The sequence below is a fragment of the Protopterus annectens genome, chromosome 6.part1 (genome assembly GCF_019279795.1).
Source record: "Protopterus annectens isolate FY-2018-M chromosome 6.part1, PAN1.0, whole genome shotgun sequence".
In the NCBI taxonomy this organism is placed as follows: Eukaryota; Metazoa; Chordata; order Ceratodontiformes; family Protopteridae; genus Protopterus; species Protopterus annectens.
The window spans coordinates 272103804-272118561 of record NC_056738.1 but is presented as its reverse complement, the minus strand read 5'-3'; the positions used below and the strand labels follow the sequence as shown (position 1 = coordinate 272118561).

The 14758-nt window shown below is 36.4% G+C and overlaps 1 protein-coding gene across 1 annotated transcript in view; it reads left to right on the top strand.

Moving 5' to 3' along the window:
- Nucleotides 1–14758, top strand: part of LOC122805507 (transient receptor potential cation channel subfamily M member 2-like) — a 914064-nt gene that overhangs the window by 617008 nt on the left and 282298 nt on the right. The window contains exon 18 of the mRNA XM_044075701.1: nt 9916–10120. Within this exon, the coding sequence (XP_043931636.1) occupies nt 9916–10120 (205 nt within the window). The remainder of the gene's footprint in view (nt 1–9915; nt 10121–14758) is intronic.

The following is a 14758-nucleotide window of genomic DNA, read 5'->3' as shown; positions in this document are numbered from 1 at the left end:
TCTTCTGAAGAAGGGAATCCTTCAGGTAATGATAGATCAAATCATTCTTATTTGGTACAGAAACAAGCAGTGTGTCATTTATTCATATCAGCTATACAGGTTGCCCAGGGAATTGTGGGAAATGGCCTGTCCCTAAACCCCCAACTGTTGGAAGTTCACCAGTTTTAATTTCCCCAAGAGGTTTGGGTTTCTGATATCACGATGAGAAAATACCCTATTCCTAAGTCAGGGTACAAATAGAGTTCAAGAAATTAGTATAGTTTCAGTCTTTGATGTTAATTAAGCGTGCTTTTTTCAGTGCCGGCAATGTGCCCAGAATTGCCTCCTTCTGTAGTTATTATGGGATTACACATATTGGTAGCATATTTAAGTATGATTGTAATTTGGTTTAGACTTGTTCCTACACTATTGGAATTGTCTGTGTATAGTTCTTCTAAATTGCTCTTGTTTCTGCTAACAAATCCTGGTAATTTATGACTTTGTGTCTGTATGTATATAAGACACTGTAATCAGTGTGTGAAGCAATTTCAATGATCAGTGCTATGTTTTGTCATTTTTTTCCATGTTTCCATGTGATATAAACTCCATCAGTCTGTATAATGCCTTGTAATGCTTTGTGGTTCATGTCTCCAATGCTTGCCAGCTTCTTCTGTTTTGTAGTATTTGCATAATCCACAGCCTTGCCATACTACTGTGCTTTTCAGTGTTCAGGCCCTCTGCTATGAGTGTATCATACCAAGCAACAAGATGTGCAACTGATTCTAGTTCTATTTTACAGAACCTGCATTTGTCTGTTTCTCCAGTGTTTTAAACAGTCTTTGTAAATTAATGTGTATGAGTCTGCTATGCTGGACTGCTATTATTAGCTTTTCATTTTTTTGGTTTTACTTAAATTTTCCTTAAGTATTCCTGTATCAAATCTCAGTAATATGAAGGTGTTTCAGAAGATCTCTATACTTGCCACTATATTTATGAACTTTCTGATTTTTTCCCTTCTCATCTGATCCATTTCCTTATATTATGTGTTTGTTTTTCTCACATTCATTTGTTGTATAATGTTTTTGTCAACTTCTGGATTAATTTCCATTTCCACTTTATTCCAAAATGTTTCTGCTAACTAAGCAGAGTGTCATCCTCTTGTTTTAAAACATTCACTATGTTTGCATCTGATTAGGTCAGCAGATATGTATGGTGTCCCATCATTGTGGCTATATAAATATATCCAATATCGAGGAGGCCCACACATCCTTCAGAATGATGAATATATAATCTTGGTATACACTGACTTTTATGTATCATTTGATAAGCATGAAGCGTATTTCTTGTTTTTGTATACAATTGATACAGTACTTTTTAGGGGGCAATCAATCATACCAAAGCTGTAGGTTAGAACAGGAAGAACAAATTTATTTACAGCTTGTACTTTATTCCTAGATGCCAAGGCTGTTTTCAGTATTAGTCATCTGAAGTATTCCTTCCTCAGTTTTATTCACATTTGTTCATGTTTTAGTGCTGGCCCTTCATCTGTTCCCAAATATTTATATACTCCTTCCTGCTCAAATTCCTTTATATCATAGTCATGTTCCAGGTTGATAGTTTCTTTGTGCTGAAGCTTTCCTTTTTTAAATGTTCATGTAAAATTGTTTTAACTATTTGTAGTTGTGCTTTCATGTCCTCATTTGATGAACTATACAATTTAAGTCATCCACTGAAAATAGATGAGAAGTCTTTTAACAAGTTTGGTTTCTGGGAGCCAACTGTAAAAATTGCCTAATCTGTTAAGTAGTGATCTTAATGGGTTAATGGCAAGACAAAACAGCAGCAGTGACAAAGATTCAGCCTGGAATACCACCATTCTTTGCATTGTTATCCCTGGGATAATAATTTGCCCTTTGTCATCGCTCAGCTGTAAAGTGGTTTGCCGCTGTTTCATGGTTACTACAATGTAACTGATCAATGTAGGGTGTATCGTATACATATGTAGGCATATCATTATCTCTGGATGTAGGAGGATTTTAAATGCTCATTTTTAATTCATCCATGCCACAAGTAGATTCTTCCCCTTTTTACAACTTTCTGTTATAGTTTTGTTTAGCAAAAATGATTCCTTGGTGCATGACTTTCTTTTATTACGTTTTTGTAATATTGCCATAATTTATTTTTTCCAAATGACATAAAACCTGTCAATTCCAGTGTATATTGTTGGAAGGCAAGTTAAGTTAGTGTATAATTCTTAGAATGCAGGTTTACTCTTATGGAGTATAATTTTTCCTTTTGTTAACTTGCTTTCTGTCTGTTCAGGATGTGCATAAAAGTAACTCTTGCTCAGGTTAAACCTGTGTGCAAAGATGTTAATATCTTTAGCCAGAAGTTATGTATTGCATCTGAACCTGGGTTTTCCATTTAGGAGCTTTTCTGAAATTTGTCTCAATTTCTTTGGCTGTTGCTTCATCTCATTTGCTCCTTACTGTTTCTTTTAACTCTTCTATCCATTCAAGAGGATCTTTATAAATACAGTTCCAAAATATACCAGTTTCTTCTTTTTTCATGCAGTGGATCTGTTTCTTTTCTTTTATTTCTCAATTCTCCATAAAACCTTTTTGTGTCATTAAAAAATTTCTTATTTTTTGTTTTCCTTTATATTTATCTGCATGCCTTCTAGGTTTCTCTGCTTGTTCTAATATTTTTAGTCTATAATTATAAATAATGTATGATAAATCTTGCTCTGTTTTAATACTGTGCATTACATTAATCACATCTATGTCTCTATTTTTTGATTATCTGTTCCCTTTCCTGTATTCTTCTAACAGTGATACTTCCTGTCTTAATTGCTTTATACTTTACTCTATTTGATGCTTCCATGATGACATTCTTCTTGTTTCATTTATTTTCCTTGTTACTCTACATTTTGTGTAAGACCTTATAGATTATTATTTTAGCTGCACTGTAATACATTCTATTTAATTCTGTTATATCACATGAGCTTCTCTTAATAGTCCAGATTGCTATGTTTAACTATTTTACCAGTCTTCTAACCTTTGGGTCTTATTTACTTTCTGTAATCTATTTTTTTACTTCTGTCACTAATAAATCAATCAGGTCTTCCCTTAGATCATTTTTGTCTGGACGTAAAGCATATATTTTGCTCTCTTTTTTCTGATAGTCTTATACAGAAAGTAGCAGGTTTTCTTCCTGTGACACCTTCTCTTCTGATGCATCCTGCAGGATACACCCTTCATTTTGCAGATGGTCTATCATTTCAGTTGTTATTTCTTTAACTTCCACCTTGCTGTTCTTCTTTTGCACATTCCCCCTTTACAATCTTATTTTGTACATTGTGAAACTTTAAATATTTGCTTGTCTTTGCCATTATTTCTCTTCAAATATTGATTAGTTTGGTTTTCTCCTTTGCACCATACCAGATCTCTTTTTCTTTCCCATGTTTCTTTTTTATACTTTTCAAAAAACCTCTGGACCAATATTTCTTCAGCTATACAATGTTTTCTGTTGTATTAAAGAATATCATTTTTTATCTGTAACCTTTGATAGCTTTTCTTGTGCAAGTATTTTTCTTTTCTCTAATTTCTTTCTTAGTTTTCTAAATATCCTCTCTCTCTCTTGTAATTCTGGTCTTTTTGAGTAATAGTAACAATGCACAATTACTTCCTTATCCTCAATAGGCCAATTTGTCATGTCTAACCCTCTTTTTTGGCCTGTCAGTTTTTGTGCTTCGATGACTGTTTATTCCTTGTACCACACAGAGGGGTGGGGTGTGGGGGTATCTTCCCCCTGAGCCTAACCTAACCCTAGTGTAGGAATGTTTCCTTGTCCAGACGATATTACACTGCCTTTTTTCCAGTCCTGGCATCAATGCTTACACCAGGATTGTGTGCATTTTATGCTGGGATCTGTGCACCGTCTTCTTTTTTATTTTTTTAAAATACATTTCGGAATGACATATAAAATACAGTTTATATATTAGTATTCTCCTGGTGAGATTTTGCAAGAATGAGGTCCATCTTGTGAAGGTATTCACCAACACCTGAGGATGAATTCATTTCTGGCAGTACTACTCTTTTTTTCTGCTACTTTCATTGTTTTCCATTCATATCCCAAACTACAGTTCACCTGTAATGATACCTAAATGTTCTAGCAATCTGTTAAGTTTGGAATGTATTTCATATTGATTGATGACTACTCTACTGATGTCAGTCTGTAGAGTAGATTAATTCCAAATTTAATGTTCAGCTCTATAGATCTCAGTGAAAATTCAGGAAGCTTTCTTGTGATTGTGGAAAAAGAACTTGCTTTCTGCATAGCCTTCTACTTCTGTTATTCAAAGGGCACTCTTCAAAGACAAAACAGAATACGTCAAGTTGATTCTGTTGACTACTTGTTGGCAATGTCGTCCATGCTCCTGTTCCTTTGTAAAGAGTATCATCTGATTCCTGATCTTGCCTCTTAGAAAAAGTATGTAATGCTTGGCAGCAGGACAGGATTCTGTGTTCTTCCTTTCCCTTTCTAGTCTTTATTTAACAATATCATAACTAGCATTTTAGTACCCAATGAGGATTTATGTTTTCTGAGAGCTAATATGCATACATCAAGAGTTCTGAAAGACTGGCACCAGGAAATCCTGTTTGATAAAGTGTAAAAGGTGTTCTGTCTGTATTAAGAGGAAACTTTTTCCACCACGGAAGTAGATTTGCTTTCATTTCCTGTCTTAGTTATGTGTTAGGCTGCAAATAAAAAGATCACTATATTCCCAAAGAACATAGGACAACAACCATCACACATGCCGTGGATCAGCCCCCCCCCCCCATTGGCTTGTCACTGGAGAAAAAAATCTTCAGTATAGTTATTCCACCTGCCCTCTGAACTAAGATAAATCACCAACTATACTGAATTTAGGGGAGGAAGTCTTAGAACACCTTAAAGAAACCAACAGACTAACCTACTATACAGACAAAGGGTAAAACACCTGAACCAACACTCTCTTCACCTTTTGCTTTGACTCGATTTCAGTTTCTACAATGTAGTACGTTGCAGTTGTAAGTATGTACACACTACATTCTCTTAATAGATGGTAAATCAGTAATGTTACTGCTGTCTTACTGAGTAGCACTGACAGTTTTGCTCATATAAATAATAAAGGAAGATCACGCAGAGATAGTTATGACGTTGTATTACTGTGATCAGATAGGTTGAGTAGTTACATGCTGTCTGCATCTCTCTGCTGTTACTACAATATAACCAGTGTAGGTTGGCCAATAGATTAAATAGCTACATATTGACCGATTAGGTAGTTAAGTGCTATCTACACACATAACGTGACCAGATAAAGTTAGATCAGCTAGATTAGGTAGTTACATACTGGCTAGGTAGGTAGTTTGATACTGTCTGTACCTCTCTGCAGTTCACATAATGTAACCAGATATAGGCAGACCAGGCAGATTAGATAGCAATACACTGTCCAATTATGTAGCTACATGCTATCTACATATATAATGTAACCAGATACAGGTAGATTAGGAAGCTAAATCGTTTGAAGTCCACTTACTATAACCTAATTTTCAATGTTTACTGTTTTAACCACTGTATATCAAGTGACTGCTGACAAATGTTAATATGTGTTTCATTCTTCTTGTTGAACAGTATGCAACGTATCTTACTAGCAATTGCCATCATAACACTGCTTTGACTTCTGTTCTGTGTAGCATTAAACATTTGCTATGAATGTGATACCAGCTGTGTTTGTATCTAGTACTATAAGGAAATGGTGCTCTGTGTTCTTCCTATCATCTTATGCATTGTCGGTTACTTAGTATTGTGTATGTGCTATGTCTGTGTTTACTGTGAACCTCTGTACCCATATCATGGCTGAAAAGGGCACATGGACCAGCACACTTACCCAGCTAACAAAGCCTTAAATAAATAAATACAAATCCTGCCCACTTTTGAGGACATTATTTCTTATTCATGCTTTCCACTGTATTGCTTTGTTAGCTTGCCTGTCATTGTAGCTTGACTTGACAACTCAGCCCACCGTTAAACTTTTCCATAAAACAAGTCTGCATCTGAAGACCTCCTTAACCATGAAATGGTAGAAATGTTTTCCTTTGTAGGACTCGAATTCTATATTGAAATCTATGTTTCCTTTTGATCCAGACTATCCTGTTGTGTTTGAAGCTTATTATATGAAAGATAGTTTTCTCACCTGCAGTAACCTCATCCTGATGAGTTCCTTATTTTCAGGTTTTGATGTCTTCTTCAAGAACAATCCATGACCATGTGAGAATATTACTGGTTTACCTATAGCTGGCATTATTTTTGTATGAAAGTGAAGCCCAAGTGACAAAGCAAATAAGCCAGTCATTGATAAGCAAGCATTTTCTACAGACAGGGTAAATTATTACTGTTATACAATGCCATTATTAAAAAAAAAACAAAAAAAAACCAGAAGGAAATTGCTTAAATTTTCAAATGATGACATAATATCCGGGCCAGATCCAGCAATCCAGCTCAAGGCAATATAGACAGCTTCCTAGGGCCTTGTGCTATCTGGGGTGGGGGCTGGACTTGCATAAAAAAAGCCAGAAAACCCTCCACTTCCCTGCTGCTTCTTTTTCAGCATTGGTGCTTATCCATGATTTGATCTCCAAGAAGTTGTCTTTTATTGTCCAGCAAACTGTTTGTCTTATTTACTAAGATTTGAGCCAAAGAGAGAGACTTCCTGGAGCAGCTGAAACCAGAGAAGCACAGCAGCTTTGCTGTACCCAGCACTGCTGCCATATCAAGGGAAGGATGTTCTGCCATAGACATTATCAAGGGTTCTGCTACCATATCGAAGGTAGAACATTGCATGTTATCAAGGGTTATGCTGTCATAATGAAGGGAAGAAGATTAGTTTTGTTTAGATTGTTGCTGTTATAGTTGCTGGAAAGAATGTGCTGCGTCTACAACAGAGAACTTTGCAATATACATATGGGTTTGAAGCAGAGATCAGAGGTAGGTGTAATGTGTGTGTGTGTGTGTGTGTGTGTGTGTGTGTGTGTGTGTGTGTGTGTGTGTGTGTGTGTGTGTGCGCGCGCGCATGCATGTGTGTGCCTGTGTGTGCCTATATGTGTATTTGTGTGTGTGTGCCTATGTGTGTGCGTGTGTGTGTGCCTGTGTGTGCCTATATGTGTATTTGTGTGTGTGTGCGTATGTGTGTGTGTGTGTATGTGTGTGTGTGTGTGTGTGTGTGTGTGTGTGTGTGTGTGTGTGAGAGTACTTTGCTTCCTGAAGGGAAAATCACTGAGTATAACAGTCAGTGCAATCAGTCAGCAATGCCATTCAAAAGAGAGTTTATGCAATATCCTTTTTTATTTAAATTAGCAAAGTCTGAAATGCACTGTTTTGTTAAGTGAGTGTAATGAAGCTAGAAAGACTCAGACCATGTACCCTCTCCTTCAGGAACCAGCTCGTTAATCCACTGCACTAACTACCAGACTTTCATTAACTTTTTCATAGTTATTAGTGCTCAGAAAGTGCATTTGGAGTTATCTTGTACTTAAGGCTCTAACTGTTAACAAACTGCTCCCCATACTCCAAAAATATAGGGTTTGAATCCTATCCTTGGATATTGTTCCTGTGTCACACCTTGAAAGAAACACTTGGTGAGTTTACTTGGCTAACAGATGACAATATTTAAAATTTGGGTCTTTGTCACCTCATTATTTTTGATTTGTCCAGAATTCTTGAGCAAAGAAGGTGAGAAGTATTTTTGCCTATTCTTTGTAAAATTTGTGGCTTGCTGGCAAATTGTTGTGGATTGTAGTTATTAAACAATGACAGAAGCAATTTGCAGACTAAGTATCCTTCAGAAAGTGATTGTTAATGCAAAACATTTTATTCTAGCAACTTTCTAAATATATAAAAGAAACATTTAAAATATGTTCCTGATTTTTGAGTTTGTCTGTGGTTCTTGAACTAAGACGTTAAGAGTGCAGAGGAGGGTTGCACTGGGTTCCAGTTTATGATTCTGTCAGCAGTGAGCTGGTCCATTTTTTCTGTTATTTATGAATATACTCATTAACTTGTTCTCAAGCATATATCTGAGGTGTACAATAAGACAAATGGTGTTAAGGTGTTAATGTTTGTGTGTGTGTGTGTGTGTGTGTGTGTGTGTGTGTGTGTGTGTGTGTGTGTGTGTGTGTGTGTGTGTGTGTGTATGTGTGTGTAAATACTTGGTTCCTACAACCCACAATAATTAAAAAGAAATAAACTGTAGTAAAATGGAGCATTATCATAATAGCCATGTTCTTTGGATACATTCCTTGGTTTCCTTGTTTTGTTGACTGTTGATAACAATTATTATTTGGCTATGAATAAAATGGACAGCATTCAGTCTACATGTTTATTATTAATATTTTAACTGTGATTACATTTAAGTTATTTTTTTTCAGACACACGTGAAATGCACTGTGTTGGGCTACAATATCTGGTACTTAGTGTAGATGAGTACAGCTAAGAGCTGTTTCTATAGTGCAAGGTTTCATTCCCTCAGCCTAAATTTATCTATTGTGTGACACTCATCAAGTCACTTCACCAGACACTGCTCCTGCACTGTCCCTTAAAAGGGACACTTGCATTTAGAGTTCTGTCCAAAGTGGAAAACAAATGTGCTGCACATTTGCCTTTTAAATTCCTGTACCCCTCACAAAGATGCTAATTAGTGCTTCACTATATGCCATTTAACTATGAGTCCCAGAATATCTTGTAGCTTAATGGGGTGCCAGATGCATTTTCAATAAATGCGAGCTTCAAATGACTAGAAGTTTACTGGTGCTCATGATAGATCTGTTTGCAGTGTGAGACTGTTATGTTTAGCAAATGGCTATCATTTATTTCAGATTTTAAAACAAATTTAAATTCAGACCAAATCTCTGAGATTCCAGTAAAAGTAAAAAAGTTAAAAAAGAAAATATTATGTCCACTGAGAGGACTGAACAGTGTTTATGGTAATTGAGGACAGGTAACCAAGTAATGGAATATTTATATGTGGGGGCAAGGGGGTAGTCCATTACACTGCCTAGGTCCCCATTTGACCATGATCAGGCTCTAATCAGATTTGATTTTTTTTTTTTTTGAAGTTGCACATTTCTGTCATCTCCAGTGTCTGGAAGTGACTTCTTAAAGTAGTGCACATGTGTAAGATGTGTTACATGCAAATAATTGAACAGTAAATTGTGGTCAATAAAGTTTGTGCCACTTATATTTCCCTTTAAGTAGTCAGGAACATGCATGCGCCTTATTGTTTAGGTGAGGATTCTTGCAAACAATTGATATCTTGGTATGAGTTTATGTTTTTAAGCATTTTATGACTTTGGTTGATGGCTAGCTCAAAATAAAGTATTATTGCTGGCAATCTCTTGGAAAGACTTCTATCCCAAAGATTATGATTAATTAAGAAAATGAAATAGTGGTTAGCATTTACATTTCTGGTGAACTTCTTACACAATTGAACTGCGTGCCACTAATGTATTTTCTATTCATGACACAGTAAGGCCTTGTACATGTAGATAAAACTCTTTGATCTACCCCCTCTTTATTATGCATTGATGCTATCTATGGCTGTTTTCCATGTATTATATTTTTGTATAATGTTATTTTTTTCACTGTTTCCTTTCTTTGAGTTCTGTTTTCTAATGGATCAGATAAAACCTCAAATGAAGCTATGACCCAAGTTAATATGACATTTTATAATGATTGCACATTTAACTGCCCATCGATAAACTGTGAATAAAAGTAAATATGGGGCTATAATGTTGTATGAGTAATATACAGAAACAGTACATTGCATAGGATGCAGTTAGTAAAAAAATAACTTCTTGTTTAATCTTCTTTTAATACTGTACCATTTTCTTTTTTAAGGTCTGCAAATGAGTCTGAAAAATCAAAGCTGTACAGATTTGTCATAGCGCCTATTGTTATTTTCTATTACAATGTTCTGTCATATTTTGGACTGTTATGGCTCTTTGCATATGTGCTGATGATTGATTTCCAGGACCTGCCCTCATGGAAGGAGTATTTCCTGTACGCCTGGGTTTTCACTCTGGCTTGTGAAGAAATAAGACAGGTCAGTACCACTAGGATTAATAACTTGATGGGCACTGTTATGTCAGAAAGAATGTTCTGATTAGGAATTGTCCCCTTAACAAGATAAATGACTAGACAAATATCAGAATTCAGAATTTATTTGCATAATGTTATGAAATTAATGTAAAGTTTAGAGTCTGTATTTATTGTATAAAAATTAGATTTACATAAACATTCAAGTAAACTACCTAGTAAAGTAGTGGCTTATATTATACATTTGCCTTGTAGTGGTACTATTTCACAGTGCTATAATTTTTTTTTTTGAGCAAAGGGGATAATGTTCACATCTGTTGCTTTTTCTTCATTATAGGATTATAGGAATGCTCAGAAGAGACTTAACTTATATTTAAATATAGACTGAAACCTTTGTCAGGTACTGTGCATAATACTGTGCTAGAAGCCATGGTTCCATAACACTTAGCAAATCATCCTCACCTAATGGAGAATGGCAGGCCAGCAAAAACTTTTCTTTCTCCCTGTATCACCATGCTTTTAAGGTACTTGTGGGACAATTTAGTTCAACATATGACATACTACTTAATTAAACAAGTGTTTAGTGTTTATACTAATAAATATTCTTACATAAAACTCGGCAAGCTATGCATACTGACAATATCGCACTGCATATAGGCTCCCTGTGTTTTAAAAATATTCATATGCAGCCCATGTAACTATTATTTTAATCAAAACTGTTTGTAACTGATGTTAGTGATGTCAGGGATGTATAAATAATGGAACTGTTGCTCATGAATGAACCTGACTGTAAAAGATGAAACAATGCAGTCAGCGTCCATGATGTCTGTATAATGGAGATTTTCTCCCTGGGTCTGTGCTAAAAAAGGACACTGCTCAGTCAGACTGTTCCTGTAAATAAATGCCAATAAACAAATAAATAAATAATAGATGCATTTTTATTCAGAAGCAAACTGCTAGAATCAAAACAGTAACACTCTCTCAGAAACAAAACACAGCTCAGTAGTACATGTAGTGCAAACACAGATCAAAAGAAAGGTGATAGAGGACTACATAAATATTTTTTCAAACAAGAGTATAAGTGGGTAACCATTTGAAATGTTGGGACCCACATGAGAGAGTCCTGGAATACAGAGACTGTTGTTGTCTTTCAGCTTTTCCCGGTTACGGGTCGCCACAGCGGAACTCCGTCCGCTAATGATTGGCAGTAGATTTTCACATATGCCGAGGTGCCAGCTCGACGTTCAACCTTCAACGAAGGCACACCCATTTACGCATGACTTTCAAACCCCCACCCAACCGTGAGGAGGACATGCAGACTCCACACAGAAGGCACTCCCTGCACTTCAGCTGGGAATCGAACGGGAGAACCTCTTGCTGTGAGGCAACAATGCTACCGCTGCACCACCATGGAATGTCCTGGAATACAGAGATTGAATAGCTAAAAAACTGACTTGTAAATACCAACTCTAAGATGGCCATTTCTTGGAATATTCCTTTTTCTCCTAGATATATTGGGTTGGTATATAAAACATTTAGGGGGGTTGAGTGACTTGCCCCTCACTATAGAGGGTGCATGGGGGGGGGGGGCTTGCACTCCTGCAAAAAACAAGTTTAAGGGAGAGGAATGATTTTTCAAGATTTGCTCTTTTCCTGCAGTTTCACTTTCTCTCTCTCTCTCTCTCTTTTTTTTGTGTGTGTGTTGGCACTTGGCATTAAAAGCACTGACATTTAATCAGCTAGTAGCAGCGTTCATCAATAACCTCCATGTAAGTGAAGAAGAACAAAGACAAGCATTAGCATGGATTATGAGTTAGCTTTACCTTTTCTCATAAAACTCTGGTGAGAACATCGTCTGTCATTTTTTGACTGAAAATCTGTAAGGTTTCTTTTTCGAACACGAATGCTGTTGAGGTTCTGTAGACAACATCTAGCACCTGAAGACATTACTTTAATGGAATGTGTAATGGAGGGAGCGTTACATGTTATGGATATGGTTACTCTGGCAATCTCACAGTTGGCTAATCTGTGGTTATGTATGCATATATTTGTATCTGTCTATCTATCTATCTATCTATCTATCTATCTATCTATCTATCTATCTATCTATCTATCTATCTATCTATCTGTCTGTCTATCTATGTATTTGTAACCATTTATTTGCTTTCCAGTGCCTGCTTTATCGTGTTCTGGAATGGAGAAATATGTAACACTGCCTGTCGAGCAACTGCAGGAAGATAGAGAACCATTCCTGGGCGGGGTGTCAGTCCATTACAGGGAACACACACATACACACATACACACACACACACACACACACACACACACACACACACACACACACACACACACACACACACACACACACACACAGTAGTTTACAGTCTCCAGTTTACTTATCAGTATATGCAAAGCACACATACTGGAAGTTGAATAAAACAAATAAAAAAAAACTTTATTTGAAATAAAATTAAAGGTGACTAGCACTTCCACTAAGCCTCTGTGACAAGCAGAGACACTGGAAAATTGTACCAACAATTTTTATCTTTCTTGCTACTCAACATTCACAGTTTTTTAAATAATTTATGACACTGCGTTTTGAGTAAAAATGAAACAATTGCTTGCACATTCAAGTGAATCTAACAAAGGACAGCAACAGTTTTGAAAAATGTTGCAGTATATGTCAAAGAAAGACAGGATACACCATTTTTCAAGTGATTTAGTCTTTTCCTGGTTTCAGCATTCAGGCAATGTATTAAAGTTTGATCATTTCAATCCTGAGTTAAAAACAGGCAGGCAGAGAAGTTTTCAATAATAAAAAAAGAAAGAAAAATATATGAACAGTAGATATGAGAAAAGGTGAAAATGCCTTTTCCATTCACATGGGTAAAGCAACGAGTGCAATGTTTTTTTCTGAGTGGCTGAGTTTACCTGCTATTAAATGATTCATCCTAAATGTTAATTTAAACATATCAGATGTTGAAATGACCTGGATGTTTAAAACGGTGAATACCTTGCCAGCATGTCACCTTGCATGCTTATAAAATGTGAAGAAGCAGACATCATCACCTTTACTAGTGACCAAATCATGAAGGCAGTGCTGCTATCACAGTTTCATCATTTAAGGGTTTGGGGAAATAAATGTTACTACTAAATGTTTTTTGTGAGGGAGCAGCAGTTCACCATCTGATCTGTAAGTTACATTTATGGCAAAACAGGGATAGGTAATTATGTTTCCAGTATAATCTCTTCAAGATGGACTATCCGCATGAATTCCTAATATGTTGTACTGCTTGTGATGTTTAGAGGCCTTGAAAACATATTGTGCAAAGCTCAGTCAGCACTACATTTAAGGAAAGTCATAGTTTAAGCACATACATGTAACAGGACATCTGCCAAGTAAGCTACATATTCATTACAAGCTGCAGCATATAAAACAGCAAACTATTAGAGGGTAGTTGGGTCGGGTACTAAAGTTTTTACACAATTTTTTGTAAAATACTTCCACACTTGATAAAATTTTCCTTATTATTCTTGTAGCCCTGTGTGAAATGCTAAACAAAATTAAACACTTATATAAAGGGGTACAATTTAAAGCAACTGATGAGAAGATCCCACTTGATGAAGTTTACAGCCAGTGAAACATCAACAATGCACTTGATGAAAACAGTGAATATAGTAAAAAATACTTAAAAAATGTTGCCATATTATGGTAAATATCTCACAGCCATCTCATTACTAAGACTATTTTGGAGTGTTTCATATGCAAAAAAAATAAACCAAACTTCCTTATAAAGAAATGGCTATAATGCATTTTCATACAAATTAGGACATTTGCAATGCAACATCACAAAACATTTTTTTTCTGAAGCTACTGAGAGCTACAGACCTCTGGTCTCTGGTGGGGGAGTTCCAGACAGCAAATGCAAATTTAGGGAAGCCCCTTTAAGTGCAACAATGGATAATACTCGGAATGTTTAGAGATGGAATACTGATTTGTTGGCATTTAATGGGGTAAGAGGAGATATGTGAAGAGAGTTTTTTTTCAGTGTGGTTTTTGCTTCATGCCTGTCATCTGTCAATTTTCCCCCATTTTGGACACATAGCCCATTTTCTCCCTACTTCACCTAGGATCAAGGCAACAGCTATCTGGAAGGTCCACCACTGAGACAGCCATACGGGTACTTTTGGCTTTGCCAGTATTCCAGCAGTGATTTTTTTTTTTTTGATTTGCTTGTAGTGGCCTTACCTTGCCACTGAACAGGACGGGACATGTGAGATTCATCATAGCGAAAGCCCACAATACCTTATCCATTAAAGTGTGTAGTTTCACATACTTGCATTGAAGACCACCAACAGGCAGTGGCTTGGAAAACCTAGAGCCCACCCACCTCTGCCAAAGGATTGTGGCGGCGCAAGGCTGGCTCTGGCTTACCTTCCTGCCTGCAGATTTGACATATATAGCTTCTCCTCCCAGCACTTACACTATCATCAAGGATTTATCCCTCATGGCACCAGAGCTGGTTATATGGGAGGAGAGTTTGATGGTTACTGGAGAACTAAAGTTCATATCACTAATGTAGTTCCCCTAGGATCAGGCCAGCAGCTATCGGGATTAAAGAGGCAGACAAAGAGTTACTTTTTA